The sequence below is a fragment of the Aulonocara stuartgranti genome (genome assembly GCF_965226115.1).
Source record: "Aulonocara stuartgranti genome assembly, chromosome: 14".
Classification (NCBI taxonomy): Eukaryota; Metazoa; Chordata; class Actinopteri; order Cichliformes; family Cichlidae; genus Aulonocara; species Aulonocara stuartgranti.
This window is the reverse complement of record NC_138950.1, coordinates 29,465,568-29,484,053: the sequence shown is the minus strand read 5'-3', so window position 1 is coordinate 29,484,053 and position 18,486 is coordinate 29,465,568. Positions and strand designations below refer to the sequence as shown.

At 39.6% G+C, this 18,486-nt stretch overlaps 1 protein-coding gene across 7 annotated transcripts in view; it reads right to left on the bottom strand.

The window, feature by feature from the left end:
- LOC309688196 (rap1 GTPase-activating protein 2-like) overlaps positions 1-18,486 on the bottom strand; it is a 127,088-nt gene that overhangs the window by 90,104 nt on the left and 18,498 nt on the right. For 5 of the 7 annotated variants that reach the window (XM_082503735.1, XM_082503738.1, XM_082503736.1 and 2 more), the window contains 12 exons: positions 18,300-18,444; positions 17,591-17,670; positions 17,094-17,208; positions 16,808-16,966; positions 16,594-16,697; positions 16,091-16,299; positions 15,202-15,258; positions 14,457-14,486; positions 13,701-13,736; positions 13,116-13,261; positions 12,786-12,909; positions 11,759-12,692 (listed from right to left, as the gene is read on the bottom strand). In XM_082503735.1, coding sequence (XP_082359861.1) covers positions 12,613-12,692; positions 12,786-12,909; positions 13,116-13,261; positions 13,701-13,736; positions 14,457-14,486; positions 15,202-15,258; positions 16,091-16,299; positions 16,594-16,697; positions 16,808-16,966; positions 17,094-17,208; positions 17,591-17,670; positions 18,300-18,444 — 1,285 coding nt within the window. In that variant the 3' untranslated portion in view covers positions 11,759-12,612. Of the gene's footprint in view, positions 1-11,758; positions 12,693-12,785; positions 12,910-13,115; positions 13,262-13,700; positions 13,737-14,456; positions 14,487-15,201; positions 15,259-16,090; positions 16,300-16,593; positions 16,698-16,807; positions 16,967-17,093; positions 17,209-17,590; positions 17,671-18,299; positions 18,445-18,486 lie in introns of those variants that run through there. The other 2 variants (XM_082503739.1, XM_082503729.1) reach the window with 2 other exon arrangements.

Sequence of the window (18,486 nt, the reverse complement as noted above, 5' to 3'; positions counted from 1 at the left end):
CATGAAACTGTAAAGCCTGATCTGACTGTGTAGCTAGACCAGTGGGCCATCTGTGTAACAGGCCATGAGTCATTTGCAATCTTATAAATATCCTTTATCAGTGTCTAATGTCACAACACTATTCCAGCACAGGTTTGCTGTTCACAGCATCTTCCTAACACTCTTCTGTTAACATGATGCTGATGAAACAACCTAAAAAGCAGAGCTTTTTGCATGACAGATAAGAGGGTGTGTGTTTTGTTTTGTTTTTTTGCATTTACAATGTTGTGTGTTAGTTGTCGATAGCAAGGTGAGAAATAATAAAGAAAGAACACTTGATGCTGAACCTAGCATCAATATGATTAATCCTTTAAAGCTACGGCAATCCTGTAAATTGACATATTTTAAAACTGAACTTTACTGCTGCAATAAAATGTATTTTGGGGAAAGGAAGACCGTCTTTACTTCATACATGTTTTTTGGTTTTCACAGTTTCAAGCACCCATTTCTTGAAAGCATCCATTATCTCATAACTGTTTGCAAAAAAAAAAATTTCATACAATATTTTCTTCTCATAGGACTGTTTCAATACAAGACAATATAAAACCCCTTTGCTGGCAAAACCAAAATAATCCCATCAAAACATCCCTTTTCTGTATATATAAGACTTAAGTATAAGTATTCATTACAAACACCAGTCAGTAAAAATGTGTGTGGGACATTTTGGATTTTGAAAGGAATAAGAAGAAAAAAATCTCTCCTTTCACTGTAACGAGTTTTCTCTGCCTCTCAGATGTTTGTAGCCAGTTAAAAACATGGTACTAATGCATCAATCCCGTAGACCACAAGACTTCAAAACGTCTAACTTTATAGTACTAAAAAAACCTTTATATTTACAACCTGGTACATGAAATTATAATGATCTATAGGCATATGTTCTATGCAATGATTTGAAACACACCAACAAGTCCACCTTTGAATGACTCAAAATAAACAAAATGAAGGTTTTGGAGTGGCCTGGTCAAAGTCTGGGCTTAGATCTGATTGGGATGCTTTGGCATGACCTTAAACAGGCTGTTCATGCTTGAAAACCCTCCAGTGTGGCTGAATTAGCACCAACATTTCTCCACAAACACTTAATTTGTAGTTCATGCTGCCAAGGGTGGTACAACCAGTTATCAGGCTTAAGGGGGAAGCTACTCATTGCTTCCTTAAGAAAATGAAATCATGTATCATCATTTTGTATTTACTCAAATACAAAAAATATGCAAAAATCTAAGAAATCATGAAAGAGGTAAGTGTTTTTTCACAGCATTGTAACTTCACTCTTCATAACACCAGCAACAGGCGGTGACTTTTAAATAACTCATCAATCATTCTGGATAGTGATGTGGTTACTTTGATTTACAGGCTTCATCTACCAATTCGAGTCATCGAACTAGACTTCTTAGTCATGTTCGGTTAGCAAATTTCTAGCCTTTTATTAAGTAGCAGATTTTTGTGTCTTTGCTTTGAAGCTGTACAGTTTATTTATATAGTTTGCTAACCAAAGTTGCTAGCGTTAGCTGACAGTACTTCCCCATCACCTAATTGTTGTCACATCTGGCTCCCAAATTAATAAATAAATGACAAATAACATGGTACTGACCAAAACACTAATGCTGAGGCTGCAAAACCGATGGGTAACATTTCAGCAGGTACAACCATCTTTTATATACAGTCTATGGTGTCACCTATGCTTATGCTGTTATTCTCAAAAAAATGTATACAAGTGTGAACAATGTTGTTTTGTTTTGTGTTAGCAGTGATTGTAATTGTGTAAATTGCCAAAAGGGCGATAAATTAATTAACGACCCAGCACTGGATTCAGAAAACGGCATTTGGATTTGTAGCAGTCAGAAAAACTGTAACATAAACAGCACAGTGGTCACTGAGTATGTTTGTGTTGTATGTGTGAAAGTAATGCATATTTATGTCTCATAATTTTTTTATCTCAGACTTTATAAATTCAATTTCTGTTTTTTCTCTCTCTCTTCCATCAATTGAGTTTTGTTTATTTCACTTTAGTACCTCGTGTCTTTCTCAGTAGCAATTCTTCCCGGCAGCTGGTGGCAGCGGGACAGCACAAGAGACGCAACATTTCCATCTTTATTCCTTCTGTGTCGCTTCTCCTCTCTTTCATCTCTCTCACAGCCATGTAATGAGGTATTTAGTCATTAGATAGATTCCCAAGGGGGAGATACACAGACAGACACGAGAGACCTTTCGCTTTTCTTCGTCTACCTCTCTCTTCCTCCTCCCAACCGGCCTCCCATTCTGTGCCACTAATAGGTTACTTAGTCTTATGAGGTTTTACCAGAGGGTTGCTGATTTAGTAACAGAGCTGATGCTCTGCTTAATGGCTCCTGCCTCATTCACATTAATCACCATCTGTTAGAACGCACACAGAGCACAGAAGAACCAAAGCTGCCTATTGATCGACTACCAGAGAATATATGAATGTGTCATAGGATTTCTTTCATAGGATATTGGTCTTTGAATATCACATGCACACAGCTGGTACTGCACAGCTGTTTTCTAGTGATGAGTTTCTGTATTCAGCTGATGTCCTTTAAAGGTTTTAGCGAGCTTTAAAAACACATTTAAACTCACCGGCCACTTTATTACTGTAGGTATACCTGTTCAACTGCTCATTGATGCAAACATCTAATCAGCCAAACACATGGTGGAAACTAAGTGAATATATGCATGTTGCCATGATCAAGGCTTATGTTCAAACTGTCATTAAGAAAGATGATTTTAAGTCACTCTGAATGCTGAATCGCTGTTTGTGACAGACAAGCTGGTCTCAGTATTTCAGGAAGTGTTGATCTACTGGGATTTTCTTCTACAACTATAACTAGGCTTTTAATGGTGGGGGATAGTTTCTTGGCACACTTTAGTATTGCTGCTGACCATGTTTGTCCCTTTACAGTCACAGTGTAGCCCCAAAGCTCAAACCACTTCAAACTGGTTTCTGGAACATGATAATGAGCTCACTGTACTTAAATGGGCCAATACAGACACCAGGGCTCAATTCAACAGAGGATCTTTGGGATATGGTGAAACAGGTTTGGATTATGAATATTCAGCTGACAGATCTGCAGAAATGGGCAGAAACTATATGATGCTATTACGTCAATATGAACCAAAACCTCTAGAGAATTTTCCAGCAACTTCTTAAATCTATAAAGAATTAAGGGATTTCTGAAGGTGAAATGGGGTCCAACTCAGTGTACATAAAAGTCTTATTAAAATTATTCTTATGCTATTTTATTTTGAACTAAGCACTGTGAAATGAATAGCACTAGTGACTGAGGTACTAAATATTGTTTGATGGGACTGAAACATTATTCCACATTTTGGATCCTCTGTGGAGATGTGTGTTTGCCTAAAACAGATGAGGTGAGTAATAGAACTCAATGCACTTTATTACCTAACAGAATTTATTTAGAACCCAAGATAACATACTTTATTGAATATATGATAAAAATCTAACAAACTTTATTTGATCATTAGGAACCCCCTCAATATGAACTGTTATTGAAGAAATATGCAGAAGGTAGATATATTTTTCATTTCCTTCTTGAGTCGGTCTCTGCGCAATAAACCTTCCTTTTTTCTTCTATTCTATTTTTATTTTCCCATTTTTGCCCCCCATGGTTCATCGCTTTGTTAGTGGATTTTAGTAAAAATGACAGCGAGCCCACCCATCCACCCACTCTTCCAATTCACCCACACTGAGAGATGAGAGCGCACATCCATAAACAGCAGGCATCGCATGTGCACACAGGCGCACATTCATGCATTCATAAATTTCGACACATGCACACATTCATGCACTCAAATTAATAAGCTGTGACATGTGCGCACGTGCTGCGCCTCCTCCACCCACGGGTGACACAGTGCTATCATTCCTTTCTTTAATCCCATTATTCGGCAACATTGACCAGAAAAAAGAAAATCCACTTATTCACATACTTCCCGTTTCTGTCCCTGATGCCAAACACACAAGGCTCTGCAAACACAACCAGACACCAACCAGGGGCAAGTGCAATTGCTCAGCCTACAAAAAAGCAATTTAATCAGGTGTGCTGTAAGAACATGGCAATTTCCTCACAGCATTTCATTTTCCACTAAATGGGAACACACAAATACAAACACAGGCTGAGGAAGTTTAACGCAAATCCCCTCTGCAACTGATGACTCATGTGTTTCTGTATTAAAGCAACTCCAGGCCTCGAGTGCCGGTATCCTGCAGGTTTTAGATCTCACACTGGGTCAACACACCTGAATCAAATGATAAGGTCATTACCAGGCCTCTGGAGAACTTCAAGACATGTTGAAGAGGTAATTTAGCCATTTAAATCAGCTGTGTTGGATCAAGGACATCTAAAACCTGCAGGACACTGGCACTCGAGGCCTGGAGTTGCCCACCCCTGGTTTAGTGAGACTATCGATGGCTGTGACCCGGGTGAAGATCCGTACACATGGTGAGTAATCAGTGCAGAAATCTTGGTATTTCCAAAGCTTTTGGGAAAAAAGAGAGAAGGGAGAAAGGGAGAGAGGAATGTGAAATGTTGATAGATTGAGGGATTCATAGATGTGATGATGACGGGCAGAGGAAGGAGGAGATGAGAGACAATAGGACAGGAGTTATGTGAGGATAGAAGAAAGTCTCTGAGTGGTGTTGGTTGATTTTTAACAGCCGTCAAGTGGACTGCTCAAGATAATACGGGGACAAAAGATATGAGACAGGCAACATGATAAATAAACCCTTTTAAATCCAGTGGGATTAAAACAGATGAACAAAACGCAGTAACTATTCACACTGAACACTGTTTTAAAAGAAGGTTAAAAAAACTCCTAAATGTAAAGGACTGACACTGACTCACTGTAAGCTCGTCTGCATGCACCGTGTGCAGGGTGTGTTTGCTCTAAGAAAATGGGACAAATCCTGGATTCACTCCACCTGAGAGGTACAGATTAGCCATCATGCATTTTGAACTGAATCATCAGCAGATTGCGTGAAATGCTGCCAGCAGGACCAGTCGTCCACTTGACACAGCAGAACTGTGATTTGTAAAGCGCTTTAGTCTGGGACTGCTGTGTCAAGAGTCTCTTTTTGGTTGATGTGACGATTCTGAAGCTCCAGAGCTATTAATATCCCAAAGTCTGCCATCACTGACCATTCATAACTGGAGTGGGCTGGGGGTGGAGGGGTTCAGCTGAAGGCACATGACAAAAATGCATTACCCAGTGGTCCTATAATTCTTCATGGCCCAAATCTTCATACAGTAACTGTAGATTTGGGCCATCCATCCATCCATCCATCCATCCATCCATCGTCTTAACTGTTTATCCAGTCAGAGGAGCTGGGGGTATGAATCTTGGCCACCCAACTTGAATCAGACGGTAGTACACTAAATGAGTACAGATTAAAGTGTACACAGAAGTAGAACTGTAATCATTAAATAAACAAAAACGTGAAGAAATAAAATATTTGCTGCTTTTCTCTTCTGTGTTTTTTTAAAAAATAAGGTTTGGATTACTGTTTGGCCAAAGCAACACTGTGACGGTGTCACTGCTGCCAAAGCGTCTTTCAGCTGTTCCCTTATTCACAAGGGGTCCCCACAGCAGATGGATCCACACATTAGTTTTGGCAGATTTTTTTTTTTTTTTTACACCAGACGCCTTTCCCGACAAAACCATGGCAGGGATTTGTGCCCTCTCGAACCAAGGAGCTTTTGTGTGTTGGGCACTGGTGTCTCTGCTTTCACTCAGGGATGTGAAATTTAAAAAAATTATTTTTTTTTAAAGACATACCCTTCAGCAGCAAAACATCATGGAAAAAAAACCCTCATCTACTGTAAGTCCACATCTGACACATTTAACTGCCATAACTTTTTTCCCAGAGTGCCATCATGGTGATAGTGAAATCTAGCAGGACAGAGCATCTCACCAGAGGACCCCCCCCCACCCCCTCCATCTGAGCAGCACGCAAAAGGCACATAATATCTTGCACCTCACAAAGTATCCTGCAGGAACAACAGAAATGCGTCACATTTCTTCATCAGATGACGCTTGCATATCTACTCCTTCCTTACTATTACAGCACAATGCTTGTGAGATGTCTTGAAAGGTTTTGAGAGCCTAATGTTATAAACAAGCAGTGCTTCTTAGGGACAAAGAGTAATGGTTTTAATATTATTATTGCATTTCTCCTTTAGCACTGCATTCAGCAGGTATCACATTTCCATATTACACTCGGACACATACACCGTGATGTATACACACATGAGCACAAATGAGTTCCCACCAGCACATTGTTGGAAAATTCATGAGTACATTAAGACTCGTACCTGTTGGCTGACACACAGGTCAGAAAGTAACATCTCAGAAATGATTCAGGTGCTCCTATTTTCCTCTTCTTCTACTCATAAAAGAGTGTTTGAATGACTGAGCGTCTATCGCTTGCCTTGGATTTCCTCCTGTGGCATGAATGTTAGTGAGATGAATTTATGAAAATATTAAGAAGCACTGTTCTTGTCCACCCACTCACATATGCAGAACTTCATACCCCACTCACCATCCCCCAAACACGCACACACACACACATAAACACAACATGGTGTCATAAACCGCCAGAGAGTGCACCACCATAAAAAGACATTGCAGCACTGTTGCTGCATTGGAGGGAAGAATATCTGCGTGCCATCAGATTTCCAAAGGCTCTTTCTCAGCGGACTCCCTGCATGCATGCAGACAACAACATACTCCTAAGTTTAAGAAGACATAAAAAAGACCACAAATAAATGAATATCAAAGGAAGTAAGATCACTTCCCTTTGCTGTGTGCGTGTATGCAGATCACAAGTGCCAGACCTAACCTAAAAACAAACAAAAAGCCCGTTACTCCAGCTGGTGAGTTCTCACACAAATCAGCACACACACAAACACGCACACACTAATGCTCTTCCCATCAGGCATTTGGCTCTCAGCAGTTGTCAGCAGTCAACAACAGCAGCAGTAACATCTCAGCTCCAGAAGAGACGAGGGTGAAAGCCTTACCTCGGCTCCCCTGCAGAGCCTTTACAAGCTGGACTGAACATCTCGCAGTCAGTGGACGGTGCAGCATTAGCAGGAGACCAGTGGACCAGAGGAGAGGTTGAGTGTATGTGTGTGTGCATATGTGAGAGAGAAAGGGAGACAAGGAGCGAGAGAGAGAGAGAAGGGGAGGGTAAGGGGAGAGCGCATATAGGGAGAGGGCGCAGCGATAAAGCACAGGGTAGGGCAGAATTATGTGATGAGAGACAGCGACAGTGAGTGCAAGAATGGGAAACAGCGTTACCATGGAGAGGACTACAACCAGTCTCCTCCAATCTTATTAAGAAAAGGTACAAAAATATATAAATAAACAAAAAAGCGGAAGAGAAACTCGAGCTGAAAATAAAATTAAGGCAAATGTTTGTTTTGGCAAAGGCAGAAAGGATGGACCACAGGATCAAAGAAATAGTTGTTGGAAAAGGATATGAATTGTTTCCAGGATTTTCCATGTTTAGGGTTTTTTTTTGCAATGTTCAAGGTTTTGTTCTTTACCTTTTGTGTTTAGCATTTAGTTTTCCCAGTTTAGTTCTAGTTAGGATCTTTCTTGTGTGCATCTGCCTTTTGTTTTTGTACTTTCTTATCAGCCATATTAAACGGCTCGCTTTTTGTTGATAGTCAAGTTTTGGTCCAAGTTCCTTCGTGTCTGCGTTTTGGGTCCACGCTACACAATACATACAGTCCTCCGCCAGACTGTGACAACATGATTGACTAGTGGACACATTGTGCGTGTGGTCAGTCACATCCATCCCTTACTTTGGTTTTACAAACCAATGTGGCAATAGAAAAAATGCTAAGATAAGATTTCAATTTATTTTAAAGGGACATCACAAACCAGGGAGTGTCGGGCTGATGTCAATGATTCTCACACGGTCTGTGAGTGCACTGAGCTGACATTTTTACATTAAACACTTACTTTCGATTTCGAACACATGGTTACTGTTTCCGTGAATAAAACTCTTAAACAGGCGCGCACTAAAAGGGTTTAAAGGAAAGGTCATCGATTTAGAAGTGTGACACGCATTTGAACCCCAATAGACACAGAAATCCAACAACCTACCAACACCAGGCGACCATGGGTGTCAGTTATTCAGTAAAGTTGATCCCCTGCTGAAGTACAAAGGCTGTCAAATCAATCTCAAACACACACAAACCTCCCTGCACAAACAGCATGGTTTGTGATTGATGTGCAGCTCAGAGGCCACAGTGTTCGACTGATGGCCCTAAACAAAAAAGCAAAAAAAGCAAAAAAAAAAACCACACACTGATCTCTCTAAAGTATTTCTTATTGATCTGGTTTCCTGCCTGCAGCCCTACTGACACATGAACACCCAGCAGTCCTACAGAGAAAGAAACCAAATAGGGAGAAGGAAGGATTGAAATTGGTTTAATTAAATTCACCCCCACAGCTCCCCCCAATGGAAAGACTGAAGCAGACACAAGTGAGCCTACAGGTGCTTCTGAAGTCACTGTGCTCCCCTATTACCCACCACACACATCATAAAGACATACCCCACCTATCATTTGTTGAGTTTGCCGTCTCTCCCTTTAATCTCCAGGCAGTTTAATGCTTGCGGATCCTTTGTCAGTTCTAATTGGTCCTGCTCGTTGGGGTTGCCTTGGAAACCAGTTTAGAAAGTGTTGGCTGGAGGTCTGCCAAAGGTTGTGATAAGATTAGCTGTTATGGCCCACTGTAACCAACACTGTGCGCATTATGCAAACAGAAAGTAGTTGCAGTGATGCTGTTTGTTCCTCTTTTTTTTTTTTTTTTTAAATGGTGGGAAATATAAACAAACTAATTTCAGCTCTCTTAAGTTTAACATGGAACATGGCGTTACTGCATGGTTCACTTTACTGCCATTACATACATGCATGAGGGAAAATGTTCTGTGATGGAAGATGGAAGAGCTTTGGCTGCTGTTGGTATATGACAGCGGGTATCAGTGTTGCATGCTGTCTGCCACAGTAACAAGTCCCCCCACCCCCAAAGGCCTAAATCTGTCTTTGTGAGCTTTGCTAACAAGCAAAATGTCTGAGTCTTGTCAGGGTGAGGTTATGGCACATGCCAGGAGCTTCTTGTCCAATTATATAGTCAGACATATATATGATGCTGACACTCTCTCTGTCTTTGTCTCTCTGAGACACGTGACCGCCAACCACGTGACTTTAACTTGCCTGTCCGTGCCAGTTTGAACATGTGACAATCATGGAACAAGTGAATAAGATTACAGTCACACAGTCAATGACCATCAGCCACTTGTTAGAAGTAAAAATTAGTATTACCTGACAGCAGGCAATAGTGCAATAATACTACAACAGTGGCCAAAGCTTTTACAGCTTACCTCACAGGTTGCAAGTGGAAGCTGAAAGCTCTTGCTCAATGTAACCACTTGATTTAAATTAATACGTCCTTTATAACAAAAACAGAAAATGATTGCTAAAGCCCCAGTCACAAAGGTCCAGAGACCTGTGACTAACCACCGCCCTTTGTGATTGCTTATTTACCGCTAGCATATTGGGGCGAGTAGTTTAAATTAAAGTGGAAAACTCGTCTGCAAACACTGGCTAGCTGCTCTCCAAGCTGTAGTGCAAATGTAAAAGGAGCAACACAAACTGAAGTTGAGATCTTTGGCCTTCAAAGTAAGAGTTGCACCTTGTTAAACCTGTTGGCTGCAGGGCTGAGGTATAACTTGTTTTTGAAACCGTCACACTTTCTGAAGCTGTATGACCACTGAGCTACTATTTTGGGACAATTTGTGCAAGAAACTAGAGGAAACTGTGATGATCCTCTTGCAATCAAAACAATCACAATAGATTTTTGGTGCAGCGGGTTCTTTACCTCTGGTTTACCCCATCAGCACACATTCTTCCATAGCCCATCCAATATGGTGCATTTATATTTTATTTTAATCCATTGAAACATGTTAAGCAAATGGCTGAGAATGAATGAATACATTTACAGCAATTTGGGAAATGACAGCATAGGAACACTTTCATTTGAAAGCCTCATATTTTTAAAATGTTTTTTTTTTCTTTACAAAACAAAGCTAACCCAATCATATTCGCTCTATAATTTTCTTATTCTTTTCACTTGGACAAATCTTTTTCTACTACAGCTCACAATACACTTGCTTGAGGATATGCAGAAACTATTCCATGTCAGATTTTGGGGGGTTTCTGGACAAAGCCAGATAATATCATCTTGTCACTGAAAGTGATCTCTTTAAGACCTTGTAATGTGTAATACCAGATTAATGCCTGGGTTTGAGTCCTGTAAATAGGAGACAGGAGCACCTGTCATCACAAGCAGCACAAAGGTCTAGTGCATTAAAAGAGCATGTTAATCCTAAAGGTCATACAGCCATAAATTAGGTTACATGCAAAGAGAGGAAGAGTGAAGTGGGACAGAAACAAGATGTGTAAGAAGAAGATAAGCTCCTGCTCTTTTGTCTTCATGGTATTCAAATTAAGAACCAGAATACAAGTATTATTTGTATTGTAGTATTATATCTTTGTACATTATATTCAGTATTCAGTATAATAACTAAAGAAGCAGGCACAGTTTTCAAAGACACATTTAAAATAGGGTTTAAGTCATTAAAATGTTAAGCTTTTCAGGTAAAACCAGGTTGTATAGATGATAACGTAAAACAACATGGAGTATCATCTCAGTTCAGTGACTGGAGTAATGTGGATAATACTCATTATAAATGACAGGGGGATAACATACAGTCCCTTCCCAGCCACACATATTAGGACAAAGAACAGACATCAGAAAAAACAAGCCTCTATAGTAGGAAAAATAAAAATAGAAAACAATATTTGCCAATATTTGAGTATTAAAGATGTTGTAGATGTATTTAATTGGCTATATCCGCCCATCGGTTTTCTTGTGAGGACGCTGGAGCCCATCCCAGAGAACACTGAGCAAGAGTTGTGATTTAACCCTGAGGATATACTATTGGGGAAATTTATAAATATGTTGCACCATCCAGGCTTTGTTTGTGGTAGCTGGCTTAACAAAACCTAAAATCCCACCTGTAGATAACAGGTGTCACAACAGTGCTTATCAACTAGCTCTGTTAAGCTTTTCTGCTTCAGCCTTGGTTTGCGCCTATATAAAACTCTTGTGCTACACAAAACGATCCCTGTGAGCGTCGCCTACTCCAGTCAGAGATGTGATTGATTGATCATGATGATGATAAAATGGTGATTAAAAGTGTAATAGTAGTCAGGTATGCCTTAACAACCTGCATATGCAAAATAGCTTCCACCAGCTGTGAATCCACACAGCACTTAAAACATGCTGTCAATTTAAAAAAAAAAAAAAAAAATCTGTGAAAATGTGGCACTTCCAGACTTTGAACCATAACTCTTAACACATGTTGAGCATAAGGTACCAGCCAGAGATCCACTTTTATGAACAGAAAACTCTGGCTTATAGCTCAACTGAGTTTGGCATCCCGTTAATCTCACCTCTTAGTCCTTAGTGGAGTTAGTGGACGGATTTTCCCAGATCCTATCACTGACTGTATGACTTAGAAGTACAAACTGTTCTAGCCTCGCTAAAATGCAGATGTGGTTCCTTGATTGGCATACAGGTTACAGGTTTATCAATGAGAGAAAAAAAGACTGCATTTAGGTTGAGGATCTTTATCAAATGCACAGTAAACTCAGTTACAAATTCACATGCGCACACTGATGAACAACCACAGAATAATGAAAGATAAGATAAATACAACAGACATCAACACGTCCAGAGAAGCCATCAATTAGAGATCAGACATTTATCTTTATTACTATATCAACACAGGAAAAGCTAACATGCTCTAACAATTAGTGTTGCCCTTATATTTAAGTGCATGAACTGATAATTGGTTCAGCTAAGCATCGCAGGCGAGTGTCACAGAAAGCACAAAGCATCTCAAAGACTGTTTTCTCTGTATTATTGTAGGGCGTTTACCCCACAATGTAAAGTGCTTTGAGATGACTGCTGTTGTGATTTGGCGCTATAGAAATAAAACTGAACTGAATAGATGAGATATAGCTGATCACTCATTCACATGCCTCTCAGGGACAATTGGAGAAAATAAAATAAAAACCAATTGTGCAGAATGTTTTGGTTTGTATGCATAAACTGTAGCAACCATTACATTAGGGATTAGTTGTTCTGTTGTGAAGCATCGAGCTGAGTGTTTCCACCACTGGCAGAAACACGGCACATCACAAGGTGATTTTCTCCTTTTTGATTCTAATCAGGAACAGAATTTAGTGAATGAACATCATGCCGCATTCAGAAAGACAAACCCCTCTATGAAAGTGTAAACTTATACCGCAAACAACAAAGATGTTTACCCGTAGGCATACAAAGACTTCTTTCTGCAACCAGAGGAGTCACCCCCTGCTGCTCATTGAAATGTTACCGTCTGTGGTTCTAGTGAACACTGATAATATGCAATACATAAAGTTGAATTCTGAAGGAGGAGCAACTTCAGAGCCCCAAAGCATCTTTCGTTACTCTGCAACCCAGCAGCGCATTACCGGCCTCCACACACTCTGTCACACACGTCGCTGAAAATAAAGTGATTAAGCACAAACAGAACACACTGTAAAACAAAAACACAAAAAAGAAAACAGCAGTTCAATATTTATTAGTCTTATTACCATTCTGAGCACGGAGCCATGAGGCAGCCTTCATAGCCAGAAGCTCCCACTCGTCCTTTGCATCCATCTTGAAACCATGAAGCCAGATCAGAGCCAGAATGGTGGCCCACACTTCACTGCTGGCCTAACTCCACAAATTAAAAGCAGTGCATATGTTGAGATTGCAGGCTATTGCCCTTACACTTAGATATGATTAGCTGGAGTAAAGGAGTAAAAATTAAATAAATTAATAAATACATTATTTTTGTCTGCCAGACTTTTGCTGCTGTGTAATACTACTAATGCACTGCTGCTTAAACATCTATGACTGAATACGTGATGATTACCCACCGATGCAGGTTTCAGGTTTGCCACCTCCTTGCTGGTCTTCCCCAGCACAGAGGCCAAAGCTGGCTTCAATAACCAGCATCCAGAGGCTTCCAGCAGGGAAACCAGCTGCAGCAAAGGGTCTTTGACTGACAGCTCAGACTCTGTGGCTGTGATAAGAAAGTTACATACATGAATATCATGGTAATTTTGGGCCTGGCCAAGAAGAGCAGCAGAAATATGCCAGAAGCTTGTTGATGGCTACAAAGAGTGTGTAGTCAAGGTGCAACATGCACATTAAATATTAGTGGCAGATGTGTATAAATATGGACCCGCATGCATAATTTTGACCCTGCGTGGATTAGATTAAAAACCTGTGGACCCATGTCTTAGTTTTTAAGGCACTAAAGATGTATTCTGTACAAAATCATGCAACTCCAGAAAAAGAACAGTTCAAGAAAACATTAAAAGCACAAAATAAGTGCACATACTGTAGGTTATTGTTACAGACAGACACATGTATGTGTCTTGTATTTCATAGAGTTTTTGACATGTGTACTAGCAAAAATAAGAGAAAAAAAAAAGTAAACGTGTCACTTGTTGACTTACCCTTCCTCTGAGGTGAGCAGTTAATGCAGCCGAAGGCTGTTGATGGGGAAAAATTTCAGGCAAACCATGAAGATGTATTTTTACTTCTATGTGAAAAATGTGTGATTCACTTTTAGTTCAGTCAAAAGAAAAAAGTCTAAAATAAACTTTTGGAAGTTTACATGTGTGAATAATTTTGGTAATAACAATAATTTTCTTTTTTGGAAGGTAGGGTAGCTTTAATGACAAGAATGTAAGTGTGATGAGTGGGCAGGATGTGAGAGACAGATCCTCAGAGGACGCACACTTGTTGGGTTGATGTTAAAATTAGACCTCTCCTATTCCCAGTATGCATATGTGTGGTTTGTTTGGGTTAGCTTTTGGCTTATTTTCCATCTTTTGGGAAATTTCATTGATTTATGCTGGTGCTTGTCAATGCAGAGCTCTAAAAAGCTCTAAAAGTCAAAACCAGAATCTTAAAGTGCAATCTGAAGTTGATGCAATAAAGTGTGAATACTTAGTAAGAAGCCTCACAGCGGCATCCTGAACGATCTGCTGATGTTCCAGAGAGGAACTTAGGAGAAGTGAACAATTATAATAACCTTAATTAAATAAAAGGCATGAATAACAAATTCCAATTCAGACCCGGATACACAGAACTCAGCTTGGAAAGTGTGTGTGTGTGTGTGTGTGTGTGTGTGTGTGTGTGTGTGTGTGTGTGTGTGTGTGTGTGTGTGTACACAGAGATTCAATATCTCGGAAGAGTAAATCCTTTACCTGATCTCAGTTTCTCCGTTACAGAGATCCCTGCAGAGATAAAAACCATAAAATTTCTGTTACTTTACATCCTTAACATTACATTGATGGAGCTTGGCTAAGGATCAGTTATATGTTAAGTGGGATTTATGTCCAGCAGAGGTAACGTATGCACTGTCTGCTCCACATCAGGGACTGCCCATCTGCCTGCAGTAAGCTCTGTTTCCAAATGGAGGCAACGCACAAAGTGTGCGGTACAACCGGTCTGTGTGCCACTCTTGCTTGTTCTGTTTTTGTCCATCAGCCAGCCGTAATTTTTTAACTTTAAAATTAGTTTTTTCACAGTTCTCCTGTTTCCAGCAAACTCAACTGTCTCTCCCATCTTTATTCCAGCCCACTTATCAACCAATCAGTATTCAGTACAAGATTACATCATTTTCTTCCAGCAATGTGCCGTCAAGATATTGGTGGACAGTGTGAGAAGGCGTCTGGAGAGAAACCCCTCGCCCTCTCAAACACTAATATGTACAGGAATAGACACATTTGCAGGACCATCAATCCTGCTTTAAGAAACTGAACATGTACACAGAATGTTTGCCTTTACCATTTGAGACTCTTACAATGTGGGTGTAGCTGGAAATTTGTGGCACTTCTCAGAAAAGGTAAAAAAAAAAATAAAATAAAAAAATCTATCGAGTGAAATTTGTGGAAAATCTCAAGGTCGTTGCAAGTGTGTGTGTGTGTGTCAAAAAGTAACAGTACTTACCCTTACTGATGCTTGGCTGACTCTCACAGGAATCCACCAAATTACACTGTTTTAAAGCTGTGTCACACAAAACAATCATCATCTTTATCATCATCATTTTAAAAAAGTGCTTCAAACAGAAGCGCAAACACCAGAAGAGGACAGAACGAGATAAAATAAAGTCACAATAAAGGGAGAAAGATGCAAAAGGGCAACAAAAGCAATAATACCACTAAAATATAACAAAAAAAATGATACCGATAATTTAATAAAAATTCTTTGTCTTCTAGCAATTTCTAGACACTAATGATAATGGCAATTTTATTTATATAGGACATTAGACTAGATGTGCTGAACATAAATGTTTAAAACATGTTACTGGCCTGTTGCTAGTTAACCTAAGTCGTTGCAAAATATTCCTGCAGCTGTTTCTTTTTAAATGTATTTTTGCAGCGTTTTGTTTCCCCCGTCTCAATTTTTTGTGATGTGTAGCTGATATCAAATTCCAAAATATTTAATTATTATTATTGTTTTATTTAGTTACCTCTTTCTTATTAACATTTGATATGTTTTCTAAATTGTATATAATTGGTCTCTGTGTTTATTTACAATTTAAAGAGCGTCCCAACTTCGGGGTTGTGAAAGAATCAGGCAAAAATTCTGTGCTTTAAGACGATGTAACTCGCTCTAGACAGGGCAGGTGTTAAGCACAAGTTGGTGATGTAATCAGATAAAAAGCGAGCCATGTTCATGACACTGAAAACTCAAATGTCAACATATTTTGCTGAGCCATTAATGACACTTCTTAGTACAGCCCTGTGCTCACAAAGTAGGACTTGAAAGAAAAAAACCTCAGAACTTTGAACATTCACTATTTCAGAATAAATCAAATATCAGTGCTAACACTCACTGGGTGGTGGTATCAGGGGTCCTTGTATCGCCTCACCACTGCTTTTACTAACAGCAATAAAGGCAGTAAAGGCACTGCTCACTCCTGACTGGATACTCAACTCCTCCACCTTCTTCTTCATTTCCTCATCACGCTCTCCTTTGTTGTCTCTTGCTTCCATCTCGAGGGAGCGAATCAGAGTTCGAGCAGCCAACATGTGGACTGTTAATCTGCAAACAGGGCGAAGGAAGAAGTACAGCTGGGATTCTTCTTACACTATCATCCTAATAATGTTTAATAACATGACAACAATGACATACTCACAGCTAGCTCCATCCACAAACAATGCATACAAACAAATCTTAGTATAATCTGTGCATGCTAAAATTGAATGCACAAATCTATTGAATCATTAGTTTTGAATCTGAACTTATTTCTACTCTAATAAAAAATTTATAACTGCTCCTGACCAAATGTATAAGCTAATACTACTAATTGTACCACCAGACTAACAGCTCATTTACCCAGTGTCCTCTGCAGGTCTGAGACTGAAGTGCAGCTGGTTCTCAGAGGGATGACCTGCCAGGCTGTACTTCACCGTCACACAGCCCTCTGCTGCCTCTGAGCTCTGACACAGAATTACAGTGTTAGAAACCAACTACATCTTCACATGAACATCACTGTTAATCAGATTTCAAAACACAGACATCTTTCACTGTGAGAAGATGCTGCTCCTACCTGTCCAGTGAGCTGGGCATAAATCAGTGACCTCTGACCCTGGAGAATGGATGTGATTGGTGGAGTGAGGACAGTGACAGACACTTCCTTTGGTAAATCCCATGTGACTGAGATGTCAATCACAGATGGCTGCAGAGCAAATTGCAGTGATTGCATCACCTGAATAATAATTCAAAACAAAGAGTTAGGAGCTGTTTTTTTTAATGACTGCAATCACACTCTCTGATTAAATAAGTATTTGCTGTGGTTTTGTTTAATTTGACTTTGATTGTGTTTAATGTCTTACTTTTGGTTGTATCTTGTCAGTCGCAGTGATGAACTGAGCGTGACCTCCTCCTTCCTTGGATATCTTATTAATGAAAATATAGCTGGTGTTTTCTCCTGTCCCAAAAGAGAAACACCTGCAATACAACAGTTTCCATTAGATACAGAGACAACTTTTAGCACATTCTGGGAATTCTGCAGATATCTGGTACCACGCAAAAGCCTTAAGCTGTCCCTCATTTTGTTATATTTCATAAAATATTAAGTCAAGTGCCTTTTTATGCTTGAATGACTCATAAGTCAATGTCATGTGGCTTAAACAAAAACAGCCACAACCATGTTCAAATTAAAGACCTTTAGAAAGACTATTCCCCAAGACCACCTTAAATATGGCAAAAAAACAAAACAAAAAAAAAAAGAAAAGAAAAGAAAATCTGCCTCCTTAAAAGCAAAATACTAAGAAAAGAGGGATGGATCAAGACTTTTGCACAATTTTGTAGTTATGTTTTGTGTTTTCACCTGTGAGAACTTGAATTCTTCTTCACCAGATCTATCACTTCTTTGCCGTTCTTCACCCATCCGCGAGTTAAGACAAACAGCTAGAAAGAAGAGTTTCACCATAAAACAGATGTAAAACAGTAAAACAGTTTGTGTTTAGAGCCATTTTTGGTTCTTTGTTTTAGAAACACAAATGGTTTAGGAGTAACAAACAATGCACAGTTAGTATGAAGACCAGTTACCTGAACAATAATGGTCCTGACAAGCTTTTAAAAACAGTATCTAGAATTACGTGGTAATACGGTATTACTGCAAATTGTGTGTCAATCCAAATTACATACTGCTTGTGTAACAATGGCGATCCATTTAGGATGGTGTGACATATATTTTCTTATCAGAAAGTAAATGTGCGGCTCTATGCAGATGTCCTTATACTCTCCAGTTTGTTGGGCCACTACACTAAATTTGTGTACCTTATTCAGCCAAATGTGAAAATAGTTCAAAAAGAACAAAAACACCCATCCATCTGTTTCTGTATTTGTTGGTAAGGTAAAACAGTCATGTGAAGTTGTACAGGCCCAATACAGGGAAAGGAAGTAAGTCACCATAGCTTATCTCTTTAGATTTTTAGGTAAATATATGTTCCAAGAGTACCTTTATGCAACTATTAGTTGTAATTAAGATTGGGGTGAGCTCCTAAATCTCGTGTGTGCGTGTGTGTGTGTGTTACCTGTCTGGGCTGATTGAGAATGCAGGGCTGGCTGTAAATATGTTTGAGGGGCTCCAGGATCTCTGTTTCTCCAAGATCAGCCTTCATCTTCTTTACTTTCTTCAGAGCCTCCTCCATGGTCTGCCGGCTGTACTCCACACTCTTACTGTCATTACACAAACACCAATACACAAGCACGTGTATTTCT